At 46.1% G+C, this 26,018-nt stretch overlaps 1 protein-coding gene across 4 annotated transcripts in view; it reads left to right on the top strand.

The window, feature by feature from the left end:
* The window catches only part of SYN2 (synapsin II), a 190,233-nt gene that overhangs the window by 149,973 nt on the left and 14,242 nt on the right, over window positions 1-26,018 (top strand). For 2 of the 4 annotated variants that reach the window (XR_011563085.1, XM_070776937.1), the window contains exon 11: window positions 709-769. Coding sequence is in view for 2 of the 4 variants with exons in the window: in XM_070776937.1 (XP_070633038.1) it covers window positions 709-769 (61 nt within the window). In the remaining 2 variants the exon portion in view is untranslated. Of the gene's footprint in view, window positions 1-708; window positions 2,495-2,721; window positions 3,166-4,672; window positions 4,923-7,310; window positions 8,242-26,018 lie in introns of those variants that run through there. The other 2 variants (XM_070776936.1, XR_011563086.1) reach the window with 2 other exon arrangements.

Genomic DNA, 26,018 nt, shown 5'->3' with positions numbered 1-26,018 from the left:
AGTCACAGGCGTCTCTGCTCCTGTCGGGGCATAATCAGAATCACAGCTGGGAGGAGAGGAAGCCTGGGAGTGGAGCCATGGTGCTGGATAAAATGCAATTATGCTGTTAAGACAGGGAAAAACAGCTTGGCCTTGAGCACTTTTACAAACATTAAGGTCTTACTCCTTCCCTCTGGGTAAGGAGGGTCCTGGGAAACAAAAGACGGCCCCCCTCCTTCAGGTCCCTCCCTGCGGGAGTTCCAGCCCAGCCCAAAGAGTGGCTCTGACCCCTGAGTCAGCCAACTCTGCAGGAGTTAGCGCGAAGCTTTAAGCCGTCACCTGGCCCAGCCCCCGCTGGTGCTGGGGCTGATCCTTCCCCCAGAAGCCGGCGGTGAGTCCCAGGGTAGCTGGCCCTCAGGCAGCCCCCAGAGAAGAAGCCAGATGCTCTTGGAAGTTTCTAGAAAGGGTCTAGAAGGAAGGGAAAGGAAAAGGGGGTAAGGGTCTCAGACACTACCCGCCAAAGTGGTTCTCAGCCCCAGATTGCCTTCACTTAGGTCCCAGCAATACGCCAAAGGCTGAGAACCCCCTTGAGGTGTTTGCAGAACTGGTGAAGCCCTTGGGCCAGGTCCCAGTGGATGCCACTGCAGCCCCGCCACAGAGCCACAGGGTTTCTCTTGGGAATCTGCCTGGAGTTTCGTTTTTTATCTCTTTTGCATTTTTGTCTTCCAGAGTGGAACACTTAAGGATCCGGACTCAAGCAAGACCCCGCCTCAGCGGCCAGCCCCCCAAGGTTGTTTACAGTATATTCTCGACTGTAATGGCATTGCAGTAGGGCCCAAACAGGTCCAAGCTTCTTAAAGCGATGGGTAGTTAATTTTTTTCAAAGCAGAAATTTTAAGCCAAAAATAAACAAGGAAAGAAAGGAAAGCGGGGAGGGAAGCAGCGGACCCTCCCACTGGTGCCGTTTCTGCGTTCTTTCAGTGCTGACTGGACTCTGTTCTTCCAATGCAGTGTCCGCGCCTCTGTCTGGCTGTTCACCTGTTCCTGTTCGTGCTTGTAACACTCACTTAACGTTTCTCTGTATAACTTGTGAATCCAGGGCTGTTTGTCAACAGTGTACAAAAGAATTGTGCCTCTCCCAAGTTCAGTGCGACTATCCTCTGGGTGGTTTGGTAGTCTTTTCTTTTTTAAGTATTACACAATGCGGGGTGCAATAGGCCTGGGGGTTGGGTGGGGTGGACAGGGGAGAAACAAAGACCACAAGATCAAACCTGACTCCCCTCCTTCTTCCCCCAGACTCAGATAAACCGCCCCTCTCCCCCGCTCCCGACCCCCTGCTTACCTCCATGAGTGTGCTTGGGATCTTCAGTGCTTTTCGCTTCCTTTCTGCATGACTCGGGTAAATAGCTAGAAGTTTACGAGATTTCCAAAGTCTCGTTTCCATCGCTTCATCCGTTGAATCTGAAGGCGTCTCTCTTTTTCTCCATTTGCTAAACTTTGGTGCATTTGAGTTTCTGTGAATAGGCTGGCTGTGCCCATGGAGCTCTTGTGTTTTCTAGTGATGACATAAACTATAAAGAACAAGCTTATCTCCAGGAGTGTGTTCTGTATTCGACATCCCAGTGTACCTTTCGTTTTATTATTAACTAATTAGCTATGAGATTAGACAAAAAACAAATGGGGCCGCTGACGTGCAATATCAAAGTGACTTTGTGAGTATTTTTTCTGTGTTCATCTCAGTCCCCCTAAATTGTTTCTGAATTGGCCATCTGTGCGCTTCTGTGGAAACGAGGCTGCTTCGTTTTCCCCAGAGCTTGATCCATATACAGTGGTGATTCCTTAGCGATTTGGGAGCTGCTGAAAGTCTGGGAAGGACTCGGTCGCGCTGCCTTTGGCCTCTTTCGAGGCATGGCAACTTGGGAGCGAATCGGAACTGTCCCGTTTCCCATGAGCAGGGTACACTGCCTCCTGAACTCCGAGGTGGGTGCCTGCTTTAGTTTTCAGCTGTTCCAGGAGCCCTCCTGAGTCCAGAGACTGAAGAGCTTCGTCTTCCCTAGGAAAGATTGTCTCAGATTTTAGCCCGTGTGTGTCCGGGGCCGGGGCTCTGGGAGAGCCCTCACCCATCTTGTCCTCTCTCCTCTGACACGCATCTCCTGGGCAGGGAGGCGGCAGTTCCTACACAAGGCCTCGGGTCAGTGCCTCCTCTTGCCGTCTCCTGGCCAGGCCGGGACAGGGCACCGAGTGGCCTCCTCTAGGCCCGTGGGCCGAGGGGTTGCTTCCTCTAGGCCCGTGGGCCAAGGGGTCTCACGCCAGCTGTTTGCCTTTTAGAAGTGCTTCGAGCCCTATTTCCACATTCCCCCTCAATGCCGCCACGACATGTCGCCTTTCCAGATGGCCAGGTCTGAGGATCGCTGGTGATGGTGGTGCGTGACATGGTTCCTGTGTCCAGGGGTCCGTGCCCTGCTTCCCGTCTTGGCTGCTCGCAGGTTCTGAGCTGCAGGGAAATGCACTGAGTGTGAGTGTTCTCGATTGCGATTCCTCCCTTAGCGGATGTGGATGCCGACGGTAGTCAGTGTGCTGTAAAATAGATACATATATTGTATGTGCTCCCAGGTGGGTTGCCTAAGAATCAGGTCCTTAGAATACCTCCCAATCTGACGAAATGATAGAAAGGAATAAAGAAACATTTCCTAGGATGGAGGGATACATTTTATTTTTTTAATTTTATTTTTGTTCAAGCAGTGAGCTGATGATGGTGTTGCTTCTTTGCATGTGATCAGTGTGAACATCCAGGTGCTTTTCATGTGACATTCGTGAGCCACAAACACACAGTTGCCATTTGAATTCAGTCGGACTGCAGGGCGGTGTCAGCCACGGTCTTGTCAGGTGGGGAAGAGGAGAACCAGGGCTCCCTCCCGCTGTCAGACGCGAGCCGACTGCGTACCCTGACTGTCCTGTGCCCTCGGGCAGCATGCTAAGGACAACGCTGTGGCCTGAGGCATCCGTATCACAGTAAAAGTGCAGTTGAGGTGTTTTGTACCCATTGCTTTTCTTGATGTTGTCCCCCTTTTTTTGTACCAATCCAGCTGGGAGAACCTCATTTAATGCTGGAAGTGTGATTGAAGTACCTCTTTTTTGTGACTCTTGTACAGCTTAATGTGCAATAAAGGAAAAGTTTTATCTGTCTTCAGTGTTAAGTTGTAGTTTCTGGCTGTTCAAGCCTCTCTGTACAGGTGGGAAAGCTCTCAGGTGTCTGGTCCAAGAGACTGAGCTCTCAACCTGTGGTACTTGACAAGAAAATGCTGGTACAAATGATGCCAAGCTTTGGAAAAGGCAAAAACGGGTTCACGTGAAATGATCTGCTAATCTGTCATCTTTACTAGTTATCTGATTTGAACCTAGAGCTTCTTCAACGTGCAAAATCCCATTTATTTATTTACTTGTTTATGTGTAACTAACCCTGGTATGAATTGGTCATTTATGATAAAGTGGAATCAATCTGTATCATGTAGAGGGGAAACCGGCTTACAATCGTGGATGTACAGTGGTATAGATGTATGGTTCTGCCTGTCCTGAGGCCACAGGTATCCCTGTGTTTCTGGAAAACTAAGTTACAAGTCTTAGCTGTCCATTGAGTTTCTGTGAGCACACTCCTTCCAGCGGGCACATGTACGGGTACTCTGGGACTGAGACTAAGAAATGAGATCTCCAGGTTGCCAGACTGTTTTCTGTCTCATTCTGGGAGAAAGGGGGTCTTGGTCCTTTTCTGTGGGCGGTGGGAGATGGGGTGGGGGGGGCTACTTTGCCAAATGGTGCCGACAACATCTCCCGGAGAGAATGGGACTTGATTTTTGGAGAATTTCACCACACACACCTGGGAGGGACAGGAGCCCCTAAGGATGGTACTAAGAGGGAGAAGAATTGCCTAGACATGGAAGTTCCTAGTCATGGGCGTGAGTTGACGCTAAAAGAAAGCCCTGTTGGGGGTGTGGCAACCAGACACCCAGGCATGGAGTGGGTTGGGACAAAGGCCCACTCTAAAACAACACAGTGTAAGTCAGTGATGGTTGTAAGGCACAGAATACTTTCTGAAGAATGTTCTTGTCCATTGTCATCTTTGACACACTACCCTCTTGAAAGATAACTAAGACTGGGTCTTAATTGTTCACAGTTTTCTGGTTGGAAACACTGAGCTCCAGAGAAGTCAGCTGACTTGCTCAAGGACTTGCTGATAGACTGTGTCTGGGTTTTCTGATCCCCAGGCCAGGACTCTTTCCACCACCCTACGCAGTGCGTGCCATGTGGAACTTGAGACCCCCTAGTACCCCATGGGCCGGGTTGGCCTGCACCTGAGGAAGCTCTGCGGGGGAGGGGTGGTCCCTGTGTGTGGTCTGGGGGCTTTCTGTAGCAGAGCTCACCCCTGAAAGGGCTGCTCATCCCCTAGTTTCTGCCCTGTGTTCCCACTTCCACTGTGACCGCTTTGTCGTGCGTCTGAGAAGGCACACGTAGAACCATGTCCTTGGGGTAACCAGGGACTTCAGCCTCCAGGGGTGGCTCTGAAGGGCTCCAGCAGCTTCCTGTGACAGAGTTTATCCTCTGGTAATTAAATAACCACACCCTTCGAGACGTAGATTCTAATAAGGAAACCCTTTGATATGGTTAAATTATGAAGTTTTTCTTGTACTGAACCTAGGGGGCCCTGGGCAACCCCAAGGAATGCAACCCCCAGGCAAGGTGCTGCCTCCACGCCGGCTCCCCCCAGGACCATCAGTGCCACCTTCCTCCTCCTCCTCATCCTCCTCCTCTTCCTCCTCCTCGGCTCCTCCGCGGCCGGGCGGCCCCACCACCCACGGAGATGCGCCTTCCAGCAGCAGCTCCCTGGCAGAGGCCCAACCACCCCCGGCTGCTCCACCGCAGAAGCCCCAGCCTCACCCACAGCTCAAGTAAGAGACAGCTCAGCCGCTCCCCGCCTCCCCTCTTCCTGGGGCTCCCGAGCTGCTAGGAAGCACCTTCAGTCAGGCCTCCGCCCACAGACACTTTTGTGGGGGGTTTTTGGGGGTTTGGGTTTCGATGGGGGTTTTTTTTTGTTTTGTTGTTTTGTTTTGTTTTTTAGGGGGGCATGGTGGGGTTGGCTGGGGAGGGTAAAAAAGAGGGAAGTGAAAGTCTAAGGTCTAGCTAGAAACTCAAACCCTCCCCTTTCTTCCTGGGGAGTGACAGATAATTAAGACAGTTACTACCCCCTCTCCCATTCTTGTACTAACTTAGGGTTTGCGTTTTGGGTTTTGTTTTTTTTTAATCCTCTTTCCCCCTCTTTTTTTCCATTCCTTTTCTCTCTGTGTGTATGTCTCTCTCTCTTTCTTTAAAAAAAAAAAAAGAAAAAAGTTCTCTTTTCTGCCTCTGACTCACAGTTCATGGTATGCCAATCAGCAAGGCTGCCCAGAAAGAAAAGGGAGAAGTAGTTAGATCCATCTCAACTTTTTACCTTCAGCTTGGTCAGAAGGAGGTTGGCTTCTGGTGTGGTCATCAAAGGAGAGGCCCACATACAGACCCCGAGGGACTCCATCCTCTTGGGTTCCCTCATTCCCAACAGTGACCCCAGAGACTCCCACCACACTGTCTGGCCTCAGAAGACAGAACCGGGGGCCCCTGGGAAACAGCACAGCTGCATATGGGGGGGGGGGGGTAGCACCAGAGGACTCAGCTCTGCCTCCCCTAGGCCCGGGATGTGTCTCTCCAGCAGCCCAGATGCAGACCTCTGTCATCACTGTCAGCTCAGACCCCACCGCCCGGGGCAGTGGGAGTGGTCCGTGAGGGCATCTTAGTAAAGAGATGAGACTCTCGGGACGGAGGACAGGGGCTGCAGAGTCTGGGGCTCCGCTGAGCCACTCAGAGACAGTCTAGTCAGTACAGAGACGGGAAAACCCTGCTCAGAGCTCTGCGTTTCTTTGTTGAAGCCCTTCTGCTCATCAGTGACAGAGCCGGGTGAGGGCTCCGGTGGTCGATGACTGCCCTCTCTGAGTCTCTCAATCCTGTACAATGGGCAGGCCATCCCCCAGTCCAGCTCCCCAGCCCGGGACACAGGCACTTTCCACATCTCACCTGCCCCACAGCCTCCCCTCAACCTAGTCATGTTCTGCTTGCGAGCCTTTTAATCTCTCCCTCCTACTCTTGAGCTGACTCTGGCCCCAGTCTGAGGGCAAATCTCTGGGTTTGTCACTGCCTCTGGGCTGAGCCAGACAAGTGGGAGGCTGGTCCCGGTGCCCTCGGCCCGTGTGTGCAGAGGAGTCCCCGCTGCCCAGCGGCTGGCGTGTTGGGGCTCATCCCTGCCCAGTGAAAGGCAGGGTGCCCGTCCAGTCACTATGGGAGAAGAGATGGGCTCACACTCGTGTAGAGGGTGGTTTCTGGGGCAGCGCCTGAGTTCAGGAGAGGGCTGGGAGTGCTGAGACTCTGGGAAAGGATTTCTGGAGGCAGAGGCGAGCAGGAAAGAGACAAGCTGAAGTCAGGAAGGAGAGCACATGGCCACGGGGACACCAGACCACGTGTCCCCTCCTAAGTGCTGGGCCTGGCCTTCCCCTCTACCTGTGGCCTTCACAGCTTTTCTCTCTGAATCACTGGTGTCTCGGGGGAAAGTCGGTCCCTAAAATGTGTGTAATTCGGTTCCCCGAGGAAGCCTGGGAGGACCATTATGTCCACTGGAAGGGCGGTCCATGGAGGCGTTAGAGTTTGTGCCAAGTCTGGAAGTTCTTTAGGAATCAGAGAAAGAAAAGCAAACTAGAAAGAGCTGCAAAGGCCTAGAGATCATTTTATCAGACATCAATAGAACACAATTAAGAAAGCAAACAAGACTCCGAGAGAGGCACGTGGCTTCCCAAGGTCAAGAGTGAGTGAGGGCTGGAACCAAGACTTTGATCCAGGTCTTCCGACACCGGCTCCACTCGCTCCCGGACGGTTGGTGGGAGAGGGAGCACATGAGCCCACTGACCCCCATTCCTGCATTTCATCCGAGAGCGGGCGAGGGTGTGGGGTTCCTGGATTGGTACCCACCCAGTTGGTGCTTTAGCATTAAGGAAAAGAAAGAGCCTCAAGCCCCTCTCTTCTCCCTGTCTCCCCCGCGGCCCCGTCCTTTCCTGCTCCAGCAGCGCTGCAGGGGAAGAGAAGGTGGGGCCTCCCAGGGCTGGGAGCCCTCCCCACGCTGGCTCTCTCCTCTGGCTCCCGGTCTCCCTGGGGCGGGAGCGTGCGCTCCCATTGTTGTATCCCCGTGTCACCTTCCCTCCCTTCCTCTCCTGGAACACCACCATCTCACATTCTCTTTGGTTTTTATCTTCTTCAAGCAAGTCGCAGTCCCTGACCAATGCCTTCAGCTTCTCTGAATCTTCCTTCTTCCGCTCTTCAGCCAGTGAGGATGAAGCCAAAGCAGAGACCATCCGGAGCTTGAGGAAGTCCTTTGCCAGCCTCTTTTCAGATTAGCTCTGCAGACACACAGGGGGCCCCCGGCCCAACTGGGAAAGGCGTCTGAGACACTTGCCAGCAACCGGCCGCCACACTGGGTGGTGATGTCCCGTGCCCTTGACGTGTGTGGCCCCTTCCTCCGCTCCGTTGTGCTCAGTGGTGTGGTACAGCCCAGCAAAGGAACCAGGTGACGGTCTCAGGGCAAGGTGCCTAACCAGCGAGGGGCACCTGGCGTCAGAGAGGGTCGAGCCCCCTTTCCCGTAGTCGTGAGAGTTTCCTCTGAGGTCCCCGTCTGCTGTGACTTTAGTGGCCTTACTGTGATAGCGCCATCATGTCTTACTCTCCCTTGTGAAACCAGGGTGCCCTTCACCGAGGACAACTGCTTGCTTCACCGGGCTCAGATGCAGTGCTAAGCATGCCCCCCTCCCACTGTAGTCAGTGCTGCCCATTTGGGGAGGAGAATATTCTTGCCCTCCCCCAAATATTCTAGGCTGTACCTGTTAGGGACTCACTCACACCCGGATCCCTTGTCACACCTATTTAGCTGTTGGAAACACCCCTTCCCAACACACGTGGTTCCTCGGCTTCTGTGGTGGTGAAGCGCCTGTGGTCTGCTGACTCCAGCGATCAAGGACCTGTGGTCCCCCCTTCCCCACCCCCACCCCCCGATCACCATCCCCTCCGGCGCAGTCCTCCTGAGCGGACCGTGGTGGTCTTGAGCTCCTCTGAAGCCGTGCTGTAGAGAATGCATGCCAGTACGCCAAGTTTTGTGTTCCTCTCCAAATAAATGTTAAGACTTTTGGTGTAATAAAAGCAGCAGCATTCACCAGCATTTGATTCAGCCGTGAGGTCTTCCCTAGGCCGCCCTGTTGACTGAGATGTTGGTGACGCCTGCGCGCGAGTGTGCACGAGTGGAGGGCAGAGAAAGGGTGAAGCTGTCGGTGTGTATGTGACTGTCTCTGCACGTGGTTGAGAACATGACTGTCCCTCAGACGCTCCCTAGGCCGCACTTCCTGACATCGCCTGGGCAAACCTTTTCCTCCAGGATGGCTGGACCTCCTTCAGTAACTCAGCCATTCCACCAGTTGTATGGGATGTAGAGCCTTTCCCTTAATAATAAGCATGGCACCCTTCCTTCCATAGTGGCCAGTCCGAGCCACTTGTCAGGTCCATCCATTTCCTCAGCTCCAACCCACATGGAGGTGCCAATGAGGCAGGACAGACCTGCTCTGGTGAGTGGGGTCCCCAAGCCCCCAGCATCCTGAACAAGTCTGCGCTGGAGGGATTTCAGTCTGGCTTCCTCATGACTCTTGGGTGCTCAGGAGTGTGTTCCCCCGACCACAAGCGCCGTGAGGATGCACACTGAGTCTGCCCTGATACTAACGTCTTACCTAAATAATGTCCTGTACACGATGCCCACCCCACCAACCACTCAACCAGATAATACCCATCCTGATGTGCGGTCTTGCTAACTCCTCACAAACAGTAGGTGCTGAGAGGTCTAAGAATGAAGTCCTCTGGTGCCTGGGTCTCCCTCCGAACTAAGCCGAGGCTCCCAGGGTTTGAGGATCTAAAACGGCCTCTTCTTCTTTCTTTTTTTTAATCTGTTTGTTTCCTGGGGCTTCCTTCCCTGGCGACTCAGACAGTAAAGAATCTGCCCGCAACGCAGGAGACCTGGGTTCGATCCCTGCGTGGGGAAGATCCCCTGGAGATGGAAATGGCTACTTCAGTATTCTTGCCTGGGAAATCCCATGGGGACAGAGGAGCCTGATGGGCTATACTCCATGGGGTCACAGCTGATTGACTAACATGCACATTTGTGTATTTAATTAAAAAAAAAATTTTTTTTTTGGCCGTGCCACACTACATGTGGGATCTTAGTTCCTTGACCAGGGATTGAACCTGCGCCTCCTGCAGAGGAAGTTCAGAGTCTTATCCCTGACTCTGTCCAACTCTGTCCAAGTTGTCCTTCTGCCAACTTTTTACACTTAAAAAACAGCAAGTAGAACCTCCACTGAGTGACGTCTGGGGGACAACCCTTCTCCCACCACAATGCACATAACCCGGGCACAAACAGCCAACAAAACAAACAAAAGGAGGGTGGGAGGGTAATACCTGAACTCAAGGGAGTTGATCTTCATGGTTGCTTCCACTTCCAACCGAGAATCTCCCACTTGCTGTCACTTCTATCCCCATCCCCTGTTCCAAATGTGTTTTAATAGAATGAATTTGTTTCATTAAAAAGTATTTATTGAGCATTTCTTTTGAGCCTAAACACTGTGACGGATTCAAGGAAATATTTACTAATATATCCACAGTGGCTGCTAAGTTCTGGGCACAATCCTAAGCACTCAACATATATCAATTCATTTGTTCCTTGCAATGTGATAGACGCTATTGTTTTACAGATGAGGAAATGGAAGCAAATCAAGAGTCAATAACTTGCCCAAAGTCATCCAGCTGGTCTGTGGTGGAGCTGGGCTTTGAACCCAAGGAGCAGAGCCCCATGGCCTTGCTTACTTTGTGACATTATTTTTATTTAATCTAGCAGAAGCAGCAAGGTACAGTTTTATTGAACTGTACAGAATGTGAGAACAAAATTATAAATGTACACAAAAATTCTTCACATCCATACCTACCTCCTTCCTTTGCCTTCTCTCTGTCCCTTGGCCCCAGGGAAAGGAGGGGTGGGAGAAGGTTAGGGTACTTGTTACCAGTGTTGACCCCTTGTCCTAGAACCATGAGTAACATACACAATGCACCTTATTCTGATCAAATATAACTCTGGTTCTTAAAAAATTACTCATTCTTCCACATGTGATGTCAGAGCAAAAGCCGCAAGTGGCTTATTTAGAAGATGAGTCAGCCTGGAACTGCTGGGGTGTCAGAAAGGGGAGGCATTTACCAGAGGTCACACAGCTTCCTAGTCCAAAGGACACAGGGATCCTATCCAGCCCTTGGTAACGGGGTAGGGCCAGAGGTGGGGGAGTTCCATTCAGAAACAGCAGTCTTGATTTATAAAAAGACAAACCCAGAGACTGGGAAATTTGCTACTTTCAGCAATCAGTAAATATTTGATGAATACCATGATAAAAAGTTATCTAGAGCTTGCATCTCCAAAGGTCGGAGACAGTCCTCCATAGATGTTGAAACCTTTGGTTTATCAGTCAGCTCTGACCACTGTGCCACCTTCGCCGCAGCTGATGGGGATTCCCTACCCACATCCTCACCCCAGATGAACAGCGATAGGTGCTTCATCCCTCCCCTCATGGAATCTCCACCTCCTTGGGTCAAGACAAATTCAGTTCTCATCGTTTATTTGTTCACAACACTTTATTGCGTCCTTACTAAGCTCAATGCATTCTTTGAGTTAAGCAAGGCTTCTGCCCTCACAAAAGTTATAGCCCAGGAGGGGAGGTAGCATATAAACAAATATAAAGTGGGGAACACTAAGTGCCATGAGGCTAATGCAGCCAGAATGTTAGTTTGGAAGACTGTTAAGCTTGAGAGGATTGGTGAGGATGTGAGGAACAAGCATGTTGCAAGTGGGAATGTATGTTAGCACTTTGGGGAACCATTTGGCAAGACCTAATACATAAACCCCCTGGCTCAGCAATTCCATTTCTGGACACTCATTCTAGAAAATCTCTTGCACATGTAGTCAAGGAGGCAACCTAAAGAATATTAGTGTCAGCACTGTTAGTGAAAAATGGAAACAACCAACTGTCTGCTGTGGAGGAATTAAAACATAAATTGGTTTATTCTTACACTGGAGAACTATATAGGAGATAACAAAAAGGTTTGAGGAATTCAGATAAAATATGGAAGGGAAGTGGGAAAGATGAGCCAAGGGAGTGTAACATGGACAACAGCCATACATGCGGTTGGAGTGGAGCTTCCTTCTAGCCAGGCGGTCAGAGAAGGTGGCACCCAGAGGGAGCCGTGAGCAACCCACAGGGTTGGGAGGCCTGCCGGCCGCTGGGAATAGGGGGAGTGCGCAGAATTCAGGCACTGAGGTTTTCAGTGGCAAGTTTCATCTAGTTCTATCATCTTCATTTTACAGGTGAGAGAACACAGACAACTTACGGAGCTTGCCGAGGTCAGGAAGGAAGTTAGTAATAGAAGCAAGTGAGGCTGAGTCCCAGATGTCCGATGGGCTGGCCGCTCGGGACACTGTCCTTGGTGAGATAAGTGAGTCTCTTTCACTTCCAGGGGCTTCTAGCGAGGGTGCAGCTGCCAGGAGCGTTTCCCAGGGGCTGGGAAGAAATGGAAGGGTCAGTGTTGGGCAGTGGAAGGAGTTCTCAATTTACATCTGAGTTTAAATCTTGGTCCCCGGTGGCTCAGAGGTTAAAGAGTCTGCCTCCAATGCGGGAGACTCGGGTTCAATCCCTGGGCCAGGAAGATCCCCTGGAGAAGGAAATGGTAACCCACTCCAGTATTCTTGCCTGGAGAATCCCATGGACAGAGAAGAGAAGCCTGGTAGGCTACAGTCCATGGGGTCGCAAAGAGTCAGACATGACTGAGTGACTTCACTTTCACTTAAATCCTTGCTTGGCTAGTTGTTAGCTAATTGACTTTGTGGCAGCTTTTCCGTGCCTTGGTTTCCTGATCTATGAGAATAATACTATCTTTCTGAAGAGGTTAAGAGTTAAATGAGGGAGTTCACCTAAAGTCTGTTTCTAACACTGGTCAGCATGTGAGAGAATCATAAGATATCCCCTCCATCTCACACAGAGAAGAGCAGCGTCAGCTCCAGCCCCCCCACCCCCTTGGCCAGGACTCCTTTGAGAACAGCTACACAAACAGCAGTCATGCCTTTCTTCCTCTCCTGTAACCAGTTGGACATAAAGACCACTGTCAGCCCATCCGATGCCTTTTCCTAGGGCTATGGCTCTTCCAGGTTGAGTTGGTGAAATTGAGTTGAGGGTAGACACCTGGGGACGCAAAAGCTGCCACCTAAACATCCCACTAGCAACGAACACAAACACACACACAGGCCAGAAACCACTGCAGCTACAGAAATGACTGCACAGACCCCCTCTGACTCTAGTGGACTAATTTTTAAACACTCATACCATATGATCCTCCCTGCAGCGGTGTGGTTTCCCTCAACCAGCTCCTTTGGGGAGGCTGAACATTTGTTCCAACAAACCTGCTGCTTATGCTCAGAAAGTAATTGCCCTCAGATCTGTAACCCTCAGAGAGCATCGCCAACTCAATGGACACGAGTCTGAGCAAACTCCAGGAGACAGTGAAGGACAGGGGAGCCTGGCGTGCTGCAGTCCACGGGGTCTCAAAGAATTGGACACGAGTTAGCTAGCAACTGAATGACAACAACAAGCACTGGAGCCCCCAAACTGGAACTTCTGTAACTCTTGGAAGATCCAGAGTTCTTTGCCTCGGAACCTAGAAATTCCCACGCCAACTGTTCTGTGCATTGGGCACTTTGGCAGGTCCTCAACACACCCCCAAAATGATTAAGAATTTTTATTTAAAAAAAACACTTAAAGTTCTTTTGTACTCAACTCTCATGATTAAGCTAGATAACATGTAAGGTTCAAAACACAAGGTGACTATAAATTAGTGAGATCATTTTTTTGTGTGGCTTGTAAACTGGTTTCAAAGGAGATGAATCCCAGAGAAGGAGTCCTGTAGGTTTTGAATAGTTTCTCTTTGAAATAAATGTCAAGACCCATCAAGAGTATAAGATCGATAAGATTCTGAAAGAAGATACATTTCAACAGGCAAATTCTGTTGTTTGTTTAAAATAGTCTTCTTACTGTCTAATTCTCAGGTCACAGACTACACTCAGAATAATGTTTTCCTCCTCAAATAATTGTGATCATTCTCCCTTACATCTGTGTAGTATTTTGCAGTTTATTTAGCATCTTGGACTTTAAAGGCACTTTACAGTTTATAAAGCACCGATTCATCTCTCAACTTGTTCAATTTTTCACAACAGCCCCCTGAGCCTATTCCTCATTATAAGTGACTTCCGAGTGTCTGAGCTTTGGTATCTGGCTCTAATATTGCTCTTCCTCCTACACATCTCCCTGGACTTCAAAGCCTGTTGTTTGTAAACATGTGGGGAAATCATGCAATTCTTCATTCTCTCTGGTAGACCCTTCTCTTCTTCAACACCCTCTCACTGTCTGAGAACTTGCTTTCCATCTTGGTTGTGGTGTAGTCTCATGCGCACACACACACACGGATGCACATTTATGCTTGTCCACTGGTCTATATTTTCAGGAGTCTTTTCTCCTGTTTCATGGTCTGTACGCCCCAGCGTGTCACTTTATCGGGGAAATAACTGGAGAGAGAGGGGAGGAGGGAACACCAGACAACTGTTTCAGGGACGCTGCCCCACATGTAAATGAATGTCCCCCAGGGAACACCACCTCTCTGGGAATTTTCGTTCACCTCCATATCCGAACACATCTCTTTTGATAAGAATCCCCACCCTCCAGCTGACTCCTCAGGGCAGCTCCCAGCAGAAAGCCACAGCCATCCCAGTGGATCAGGGATGATGATCAGTGACAGCCTAACAAACCCTAACTGCTCTAGATCCAGTTCTAGGGGAAGGGAGATTAGCTCTATCAGATTACTGATGGGAAGGTTGGGTTTGGACCTCTTGAATCCACTCTGGAGCTCATCACTAGTGACAGAGAATTGCAAGACTGGACCCAAAGGAGCCCTATGGGAGTTCACACAAGCCTGACCTGCCAACATGCTGAAGACCCTCAAACTCTCCCTGAGGCCTGAGCGGTTTGGCGAGTGGACTGGAATGACAATAAATAAATAAATGTGTATTTATTTGTCCTTGGAGCCTCACTAGGCTTATACAATGCAATGCTTGGGATCTAATGATACTTTTAATTTGAATATTTAATACCAAAACAGTGATTTTTCTCAATATATTTCAATATTAGGAAAAGTCAGTAGACTATTTCTGCTTAAAGACTATTCCTTTATTCTGTCCCCACAGCTATTTTATTCACACCTTATTGTGACAGCTCCCTAATTGGGTTTCCTAGCTTCCATCTCTTGCCTATTTATGCCAATTTTCTTTATAAAAGTCTCTGATCACCAAAAAATCTTTCAGTGGATCTCCAGGCTTAGGGAGGAGAGCCTAAATTCCTTACTTTGGGGTATAAGGGCCCCTAGAGTCTAGCCTCACTTTTTCCAGGGAGGCAGTATGTCTAGTGGTCAGGGGTTTGGACTTTGGGGTCAGACTTTGGGGTCAAACCTGGTTCCGCTGCTTGCTTGCTGTGTGACCTTGGGCAAATGACTATATACTTCTCTAAACCTTAGTTTCCTTACTAGAAACTATTTTAGTTGTAACACCTCATGTTTGTTGAGAGGATTAAGTGAGATAAATACCTGGAGAGTGCTCTGTGCAGGTACCTCAAATACTGATATATAAGGAAGATCCTAATCATATTATTTATCATCAGCATTACTTTTCAACCTTACCTTTCCCTGTTTAGTTGTAGCTGATTCCCTGTTCTTGCTTGTTTTCTTGCTCCACACATATGCTCACTTTATCATTTTCAGCTGTCCTCAGCCCCTTAAAAATTCTATTCCTGGGACTTCCCTGGCAGTCCAATGGCTAAGATTTCATACTTCCACTGCAGGGGGTGAGGGTTTGATCCCTGGCCTATGAACTAAGGTCCCATATGCTGCAAGATGTGACCCAAAATATACACAAAATTCCTGTCCTTAAACTCATTACCCATCCAAATTATGTATATCCTTCAAAGCCCAGCTGGAATATCACCTACTCCTTGAAGCACTTGTGGCCCAACTTGGTGTCCCTCAAGGTTGCTCTCTCCTCTAAACTCTTACCACACATGTATTGCCTCTACTACTTACATAAAATTTTTGCAAGTTCACACAATTCTATTAAAATGTATACATCTATTTTGTCTCTTTGTTCTATTTCTAATTTTGATGACTTTTATATTGAATTACTTGCCTTTTTTTTTTCCTACCAAAAAACTTGCTTTAGGCTGTTCTGAACACCATATTTTTTCCCCCAACATTTTAGTTTGAAAATCTTGAACTACACAGAAAGTTGAAGTAACTGTGTAGTAACTGAATATCCTTATATTCACTACCTTATCTACAAATAACTTTGTATTACGCTTACTTTGTCCCATTCCTATCCATCCTTCTATGCATACAACCATGCATCTCACATTTTTAATGCATTCCACAGTAGGTAGGAAACATCAGTGCCCTTCACAAATCGTGATACAAATTAGTTCCACCTGGTATGGATTTTGAGATGATTTAACTTATCCCCTCATTTTATAGATAAAAAACTTAAAGCCCTAAGATATGAAGCAATTAGTCTAACATCAGTCAGTCAATCAACAAACATATACCGATCATCTACTGTATGCCTGGTATTCTGCAAGGTCCTGGGAACATAGAAATGAATAAAACAGATAAAGGCTTTGCCATCATGGAGCTTACAGCTTAAGGGGGAAGATAGATGTTGGATAGATAGTTGTAAATGGTGAACTAATTAAGTACATGGGGATTCAGCTAAGTGGTGGGTTAGAAAAAGGATTCTGAGAGAAGTCATTACTTACCGTTCAGACCCTCACTGTTGGTAATTTCCAAAGGCTTTCATGCATGATAAGAGACACCTCACAAATTCCTCCAGGAGAGATCAGGTGCTGTAGGTAGTTGAAGGTGAAGCTTTCATGGACAAGAAGACTCTCAGGGCCGTGGAGGCGTCAGCCTGAGCCCACTCAGTAAAGCTACAGTGTGGAGACACTGGCCTCCCAGCACTCAGGTCAGACTGCAGGAAGCACGTGAATTCAGGCAGAGGGACTCTAGACTCTCAGGAAGCCCCACGTATGGTGGGCTAAAAGAATTACCAATGTAAGGATTTCAGAGTGGCCTCCTGAGCTGGACTTGGTATCTATTTTTAGAGGTGTAACTTCTGAGTAGACTGAGTACATGTGAGTGAAACATGATTTTTCCTTAGGAAATTTCTAGAAGATTCCCTCACGTTGAATGGTTTAAAGATTTCAGTTTCTCTTCCACATTTGTTCTACTGGGATCTATTTTACTGTTCTAAGGTAAAGAAATAGGTCCATTGCTTGTCTCAAGACAAGGATGTAGGGCAGAGATTTATCAAGGCCTGGTGTCTCATCTTTGGACTTCTGAAGCCAGCTGGCCCTAAGCTAAGTTCATAAATTAATTGCGGACACACCCAATAAGATCCTTTTTCCTAAAACTGCCATTTCAAAGAACATCATTATATCTGAAAGGGACTTGGTTTCTCGTCTTTTCTTTCTTGTTTCTTTTTAAAAATTTTATTTTGCATTTGTAAGTAGACCACATGTTGTTGTTTAGCCACTAAGTTGTGTCCAACTCTTTGTGACCCCATGGACTGCAGCATGCCAGGCTTCTGTTCTTTCACTATCTCCCAGAGTTTGCTCAAACTCATGTCCATTGAGTCAGTGATGCCAGTGATGCCATCCAACCGTCTCATCCTCTGTTGCCCCCTTTTCCTCTGTAGATAATCCTAAAATCTTGCTGAGTGAATGGTTATCATGAACAGAGAGGACTATGTTTTGTATTACTGTTTCCCAATTATTATTTATTAGTTGTTATTCCCAATTATTATTACCCCAGAGTGATCTCTGAATTCCTCCCGTGGGACACCCAGTCTAATAAAAAACAGTTTACCACTGGTCTAGGTCAACCCTGCTACTCAGTTTACAACATCTCTGATGATTGTTCACCCAGCCTGTCTTCAAATATAAGAGTTTAGACTTCCTGTTTAGTGGAATCTGAGCTAAGGGTATATTATAGCCATCATCAAAATACAGAAGTAGAAGCTGCTGATATCAAGATCTCCCTGGGATACCCAGGACAGGATCCTTCAAGCAACAGTCAGTATGCATGTGGGTCAAAGCACTTAGAGTAACAGGGTAGAGATGCAGTGTCAACCTCTGGGTCAAATCCAGCTTTCTGCAGCCCAGGGGAGGCAGGCAGGAGTCCTACCGAGCGTTCCTTGGAAAATGGGGTTGGGCTCTTTGGCAGCATCTTTATTCCTCACAATTGCTTTAAGCCTCGGGGCTGCTGGCTGTTTGAAATAGCATTTTAATTAAAACATTTACCCTAAGTGACAGGATCAGTCTCATGAAAGGTTGCAAAAACCAAGCGCAGAGAGTATTAAAAACGTGTTTCATATTGCCATTTCGCCACTGTGGCCGTCTCAGGCCTCTATCTTCTGTTTTGAAGTCCAAGACTTTAATAGATGAAGTCTCCTAGGATCACAAAATATGTGTCTCTTTGCCTCCATGAAAGGGAGCTTCTTAAACAACCAATAAACATTGGTTTATTGTGCCACATTAGAGGTGGCACTGTGGGAAGAGGGGTTCCTCATATCAGGTTCCACGTCTGAATGAACTGAGGAGAAGAAGGACTATATGTGACGAGTGATCGTGGATAAGCACAAACGGGAAGCTGGACTTCCTACTGGTGGTTGTCCAGAGCCTCCTGATATACCACTGGAGGGCTAAGCCAGAGTTCCCATTCCACCTGAGTCAGGTGTTACCATCTTCCAAACACCTAATACCTAACAAACAAACCCTCAAAGCCCAGGCTCATGAGAGAGAAGGGTGGAGAGAAAGGCAGAACTCTATATGAAAGGAAGTAATTTCTTTTAAAATATACTGTATTTAAATACAATATTCAAGTGAGCATAGGATTCCACACTCTACTGTGAGAAAGGGTGTGGCTGCTAGAAACCAAACTGGGAAGAAACAAAGAATCAAAGTTGGATTTTGGTAGAGGTATCCCAGCATGAGTAAAATGCCAGCAAGGCGCTGGCTGGGAGACTTTATATACTGAGCACAATACAAAGCAATGTTCTAACAAAACACTTGGTGAACCCTCAGAACATAGAGCTCAGGCCGTGAGACAGAACTCTGAAAGACAACACAAAACCTAGCAATCAATCTCTCTGCTTCTGAATTACGCTGACAGTGGCGGCGTTCTTCCAAACACAAATGATTGGTTATGGTAAGGTAGCAATAGGGTGCTGGCATAGGGTGGTTTCGGGTTGTCTGTGTGTGAATGGGAGTCAGTTGGGTCCCTGTTGCATAATTCCCATAGCTGGAGATTAACTGTATGTGCAGTTTCTGTCCCCAACAGATCAAAAGGTGAAGTCCCTTGAGTGGGATGAAGTGACAGTGGGTGGTGGCCCTGAAAGCAGGGGGCTCTGGGTGGTAACAGAACTGTATTCCATTCCCTGCACTTTTGCTGCTTCCACTTTATTCTAAACTCACCTCCATCAAGAATTTTTCTGGAGACTTCCCTGGTGTACCTGTGGTTCAGACTTCACTTCCAGTGCAGGAGATGAGGGTTTAATCCCTGATCAGGGAGCTAAGATTTCACATGCCTCACAGCCAAACAACCAAAACATAAAGTACAAGCAATGTTGTAACAAATTCAATAAAGACTTTACAGTTGGTCCACATCCAAAAAAAAAAAAATCTTTCTACTTGCTGGCATTCAGTCTAAATATGGGGCACAGAACCAGGACATTTGCTTTCTTCTTGAGAGCCGTAAAAATCTTTCAGAGAGAAACATCCACTTAAAAACCAGAATTTTAAAATCTAATTTCGATGTATATGTAGAATAATTAAATCTTGAAATTGGAAAGGATTTCAGAGGGTATCTAGCCCAAACTCACCTATCACCAACCCGGCATGGAGCAGTGTACGAGACTGGCAAAGTACAAACAGATATAGACAGAGAGGGAGATAGACGAGAGATAGCCCAGTCTTCAGGCGACCATCTTATTTAACGTATGCTTAGTCACATCCGACTCTCTGCGACCCCATGGACTGTATCTCCTTCCAGGTTCCTCTGTCCATGGGATTCTCCAGGTAAAAATATGGGACTGGGTAGCCATTCCCTTCTCCAGGGGATCTTCCCAGCCCAAGGATCAAACCCAGGCTTCCTGTGTTGCCGAAGTGCTCGTTATCATCTGAGCCACCAGGGAGCCTAACGTGGTGTGTGTGCTTAGTCGCTCAGTCATGTCTGACTCTTATTTAATGACAAACATCAAGGGCACACCCAATAAAATTGGGTTTAAGACAAGAGTGAATACAGTCACCATTATTGTTTAACCTGGTATTGGTGTGTTAGTCAGTGCTGTTAGAAAAGAGAAACCAACCAAAGGAGTAACAATTGGAAAAGAAGCATAAAATTATCTCTTTGGGGAAAAATCCAAGAGACTTGATGGAAAACTACAAATATTTAGAGAGCTTAGTTAAGAAGCAGGAGATGGTGTCTCCCCGCTGCCCCACCACCCCAACACACACACACTTTTAACACGGCACGTTTCTGTTTACTCTTTGTTTTATTCCATTAGTCTATTTTTAAATTTGTAGTCCAGTGCCACATCATTTTAATTACATTAACTTTACAATACGTTTTGATGGTGTTAGGAAAATCCCAGTCTTTTTTTCCTTTTCAAAGTCATCTTGACTGTTTTTTTTCTTGCATTTTTTTCCTGTTCAATATGAAACTTAGGGCCAAATGTCAGGTTCCATTAAAAAGTCTTTTGATGTTGTGATTGAGAAGGCCTTGAATTTGCCAAATATTTGTGGGAGAAGTGACATCTCTATGATAGAAGACGTCCCACTGTGTAGCATACATTGTCCCTCTAAGCCAGGCAGGCCTTCCCTGACCACCCTGTTTTAAATTGCATCCCTTCTCTTTTTTTATTGTATTAAAAATAATAATTTTTTAATTATTTTATGGTTGACTTACAATGTTGTATTAATTTCCTCAGTACAGTAGTGACTCAGTTATGTATATACTATAATATATGTATTATTTTTCATATTCTTTTCCATTATAATTTTTCACAAGATATTGAATATAGTTCCCTGTGCTATACAGTAGGACCTTGGTGTTTATCCATCATATATATAATATTTGCCTCTGCGGTCAGCAAGCAACAATTAGAACTGGACATGGAACAACAGACTGGTTCCAAATAGGAAAAGGAGTACGTCAAGGCTGTATATTGTCACCCTGCTTATTTAACTTCTATGTAGAGTACATCATGAGAAACGCTGGGCTGGAAGAAGCACAAGCTGGAATCAAGATTGTCGGGAGAAATATCAATCACCTCAGATATGCAGATGACACCACCCTTATGGCAGAAAGTGAAGAGGAACTAAACAGCCTCTTGATGAAAGTGAAAGAGGAGAGTGAAAAAGTTGGCTTAAAGCTCAACATTCAGAAAACGAAGATCATGGCATCCGGTCCCATCACTTCATGGCAAATAGATGGGGAAACAGTGGAAACAGTGTCAGACTTTATTTTTTTGGGCTCCAAAATCACTGCAGATGGTGACTGCAGCCATGAAATTAAAAGACGCTTACTCCTTGGAAGGAAAGTTATGACCAACCTAGATAGCATATTCAAAAGCAGAGACATTACTTTGCCAACAAAGGTCTGTCTAGTCAAGGCTAGTCAAGGTTTTTCCAGTGGTCATGTATGGATGTAAAAGTTGGACTGTGAAGAAAGCTGAGCGCCAAAGAATTGATGCTTTTGAACTGTGGTGTTGAAGACTCTTGAGAGTCCCTTGGACTGCAAGGAGATCCAACCAGTCCATTCTAAAGGAGATCAGTCCTGGGTGTTCTTTGGAAGGAATGATGCTAAAGCTGAAACTCCAACACTTTGGCCACCTCATGTGAAGAGTTGACTCATTGGAAAAGACTCTGATGCTGGGAGAGATTGGGGGCAGGAGGAGAAGGGGACGACAGAGGATGAGATGGCTGGATGGCATCACCAACTTGATGGACATGAGTTTGGGTGAACTCCAGGAGTTGGTGATGGACAGGGAGGCCTGGCGTGCTGTGATTCATGGGGTCGAAAAGAGTTGGACATGACTGAGCAACTGAACTGAACTGAACTGAACTGAATCCCAATCTCCTAACCCTTCCCTCCTCTACCCACCTGCTCCCCTTCGGCAAGTACAAGTCTGTTCTGTATGTCTATGAGTCTGTTTTTGTTTCAAAGATGTGCTGATTTGTATAATATTTTAGATTCCACATGTAAGTGATATCATATGGTATTCAATGTCTTTCTCTTTCTGAGTTACTTTGCTCATGTATAATAATCTCTAGTTCAATCCATGTTGCTGCAAACTGCATTATTTCATTTTGTTTATGGCTGAGTAATATTCCATTGTCGGAGAAGGCAATGGCACCCCACTCCAGTACTCTTGCCTGGTGAATCCCATGGACGGAGGAGCCTAGTGGGCTGCAATCCATGGGGTCACTAAGAGTCAGACACGACTGAGCAACTTCACTTTCACTTCTCACTTTCATGCATTGGAGAAGGAAATGGCAACCCACTCCAGTGTTCTTGCCTGGAGAATCCCAGGGACGGGCGAGCCTGGTGGGCTGCCGTCTATGGGGTCACACAGAGTCAGACACGACTGAAGCGACTTAGCAGCAGCAGCAGCAGCAGTATTCCATTGTACATACAGTGTATGTGATGGGTATGTATGTATCTTTATCCATTCATCTGTCAGTGAACACTGAAGTTGTCTCCATGTCTTAACTATTCTAAATGGTGCTGTTATGAACGTAGGTGCATTCCTTTTTTTACCTCCTTAGGTAGGTTTATTCCTATGTATTTTATCATAAATCTCTGGAGGTCTGTTTCTAAAATCTCTATTATATTTTATCAGTATGAAAGTGAAAGTGAAAGTTAAGTCACTCAGTCGAGTCTGACTCTTTGTGACCCCGTGGACTGTAGCCCACCAGGCTCCTCTGTCCATGGGATTCTCCAGGCAAGAGTATTGGAGTGGGTTGCCATTTCAGTATATCCTTTTGTAAATACCACATTGTCTGAATTATTGGAGCTTTATAGTGAACCTTGTCATCAAGTAGCTTTACCCTCCAGCATTTGTCTTCATCAGAACTATTCTTACTATTCTTCACCTTGTCGATTTCCACAAAAAGCCTTCTTTTTAATTAGAATTGTATCAACTACTGAAGAACTGACATGTTAATAACACTGAACCCACCGACCCATGAACGTGGTATATCCCTCTATTATTTAGGTCTTCTCTAATTCTTCTAAGTAAAGTTTTGGACTCTTCTGTGTCGGCTCTTCCACATATTTTGCTAGTTTTTCTTCCTGGATATTTGATTTTTTTCATGTTATAAATATGTATTTATAAATACATGTTAAAATAATCATTTAAAATTTTGTTGTCTATTTTATTTCTGGTGTATGGAAATACAATGGATATTTTTGTATTGTACGCTGATCTAGTATCTAGCAATTTAGTGTTTTGTCTGTAGATTATTTTGGATTCTGGATGTGCAGTCATGTCATTTGTGGATGATGACAGTTTCATTTCTTTTATTCCAATCCTTACATCTTTTTTTTCTTTCTGGCCTTATTATGTAGCTAGGACTTCCAGTATGCTGGCTGACATGTGATAGCAGATATTCTTGTGTTGTTCCTGATTTTAAGAGAAAGGCTTTCAATATTTCTTCATTAAATATATTTGCTATGTCTTTTCTTATTTGGTTGGTTGTGTGTGTGCATGCTGAGTTGCTTCACTCACGTCTGACTCTTTGTGACCCTATGGACTATAACCCGCCAAGCTCCTCTGTCCATGGATTTCTCCAGGCAAGAATACTGGAGTGGGTTGCCATTTCCTTCTCCAGGGGATCTTCCCAACCCAGGGATTGAACCCAGGTGTCCCGCATTGCAGGCAGATTCTTTATCATCTGAGTCACCTGGGATCTAGATTCTAGATAAACAGATTTTAAATTCAGTAGGTCTTTGTAGATAAGGATGTGATCAAGGAATCTGGTTTTTACAATCACTCCTCTAAAGATTCTGCTGGTAGCCAGGTTTGAAAACTACTCTCTTAGGGAAGTCTTGGGAGTTTGAATTTTACATGCTGAATTTTAAAAAGTCACAGCTAAGTTTCTACTCACATCTATATTCCTTTACAATAACAGAATTTATATTCTCTCTGTATTTTTTGCAAAGGACTTTTATGTAATTTCATCATTTGACCCTCACAAAGTCCTATATTATCCATGTTATAAATTAAGTCTAAAGTAAATAGGAAAGAAAAACTAATTTTTTTGTATTCCTTCCAAATACTGTGCCAAGTGGTTTAACTTGACTCATCTCGTTTACTTTTTACAACAGACCTTCATAAAATATTCTTGCCCTCAAAGACCTTACTTATGCTACTTGCCAGAGGACTTGTAACTAATAAGTACCGAATTGGAATTTAAGGCAGTGAAATGGTTGGGAGTTTGGGCTCCAGAATCAGTATGCTGCTGCTTCTGCTAAGTCACTTCAGTCGTGTTCGACTCTGTGTGACCCCATAGACGGCAGCCCACTAGGCTCCCCCGTCCCTGGGATTCTTCAGGCAAGAGTACTGGAGTGGGGCGCCATTGCCTTCTCCGCCAGGATCAGTATACTTGGGTTCATTTCCTGATTTTGTCAATTGTAAGCTGTGTATACTTGGGCAAAGTTACTTAAGCTTCACAATCCTCAGCGTCCTCATCTATATATACATGAGTAATAATAATAATACCTACTTCACAGATTAATTTATTATGAAGATTCAATAAAACACACAAAGAGCTTAGTACACTGCCAGGCACCTGGTAAACCCTCATAAATGCTAGCAGTGTTTATTATTATTATGTTTTACTCCAAAGCCCATACTTACTCCATCATGCCAACATCTCCATAAAAGAATGTGATGAAGAAAAAAAAAATACGTAATACCCAGTGGCTCATTATTTATTATTTTTACCTCTAAAGTCCTAAATTATATAACTTCCTATTCAGTAGGAATTTCATAGATATACTTCACAAATTTCCAATTGATAGCATCTGAGCTAACATGTTTGATGCTTTGTCTTACATGGTTGTATGTAGTTTCATGGTGAATATTCCGCCCCCTTTCATGCCCCCACCAGCTGAATCCGCATTATTTCTGTAAGCTTTTGGAAGCTAGAACTAAGTTTTGCCCCTATATAATAGTACTATTAAATCATTAAAGGATGTTATCACAGTTTGCTTTCTACGATAATAATCTATATACCTATCTATCTTAAAAGACATCCCAGGGCTGCTGCAGCTGCTGCTAAGTCACTTCAGTCGTGTCCGACTCTGTGCGACCCCATAGACAGCAGCCCACCAGGCTCCTCTGTCCCTGGGATTCTCCAGGCAAAAACGCTGGAGTGGGTTGCCATTTCCTCCTCCAATGCATGAAAGTGAAAAGTGAAAGTGAAGTCGCTCAGTCGTGCCCGACTCTTAGCGACCCCATGGACTGCAGCCCACCAGGCTCCTTTGCACATGGGATTTTCCAGGCAAGACCATGTCTAATTCAACTTCGTATTTCCTTGGTGTTTAGTAAAACTTTGTATTGTTTAAATATAACTATTAACTGAATGTTACTATAATCTACTATAATCTTTAGAAAACATTTAGAAATAAATTTTATTGAAGTATAGTTACACACAATAAAATCGACTCATTTTTAAAGGATACACAGTTTGATGAGATTTGGCAAATGTATACTCTCATGTAACTCTCCCCTAGTCAGGGTAGAGAACATTTCTATCACCCCAAAAGCTCCCTCATGTCCTTTACAGTCAATTCCTGCTTTGTTACCAGCATCCACCCACCCCCAGGCTATAGGCGACCCCTGATCTGATTTCTATCACTAAAGATTTGTTTTATCTGCTCTAGAATTCCACTAAATGGAATCACATAGTGAATACTCTTTTGTATCTGATTTCCTTTGGTTTTTATAATGTTTTTGAAATCATTCATGTTGCATATACCAGTAGTTTTCTCCTTTCTGAGTCATAGTTCTGAACGGCTTATCCACTCATCTGTTGATGGACATTTGAGCTCTTTAGTTTGGGAGTATTATAAATGAAAGTGCCATAAGCATCCATTTCCAAGTCTTTGTGCGGTTCCTGTTTTTACTTTTCTTGAGGAGTATCTAGGAATGAAATTTCTGGGTCAGATGGTAAGAATACATTGACTTTATAGAAGACTGACAAATAGCTTTCCAAAGTGGTAGAACTATATTACACTCCCTCCAGCAATGTGTAGCAGTCCTTAGGTGTTCTATTCTCGCTAAAACTTGACAGTATGTCTTTTTCGTTTTAGCCATTTTAGAATATATAGTGGGATTTCCTGGTGGCTCAGAGGGTTAAGAGTCTGACTGCAATGTGGGAGACCTGAGTTCAATCCCTGGGTCAGGAAGATCCCCTGGAGAAAAAAAATGACAACCCACTCCAGTATTCTTGCCTGGAAAATCCCATGGACAGAGGAGCCTGGTGGGCTACAGTATCCTTGCCTGGAAAATCCCGTGGATGGAGGAGGAGCCTGGCAGGCTACAGTCCATAGGGTCACAGAGAGTCGGACAGGACTGAGCAACTTCACTTTCACTTTCAGAGTGTATGGGCTTCCCTTGTGGCTCAGCTGGTAAAGAATCCACCTGCAATGCGTGAGACCTGGGTTCAGTCCCTGGCTTGGGAAGA

This window comes from Bos indicus, chromosome 22, assembly GCF_029378745.1.
Source record: "Bos indicus isolate NIAB-ARS_2022 breed Sahiwal x Tharparkar chromosome 22, NIAB-ARS_B.indTharparkar_mat_pri_1.0, whole genome shotgun sequence".
NCBI classification, from domain to species: domain Eukaryota; kingdom Metazoa; phylum Chordata; class Mammalia; order Artiodactyla; family Bovidae; genus Bos; species Bos indicus.
The sequence above is the reverse complement of the archived record's forward strand: the minus strand, read 5'-3'. Positions and strand labels throughout refer to the sequence as shown.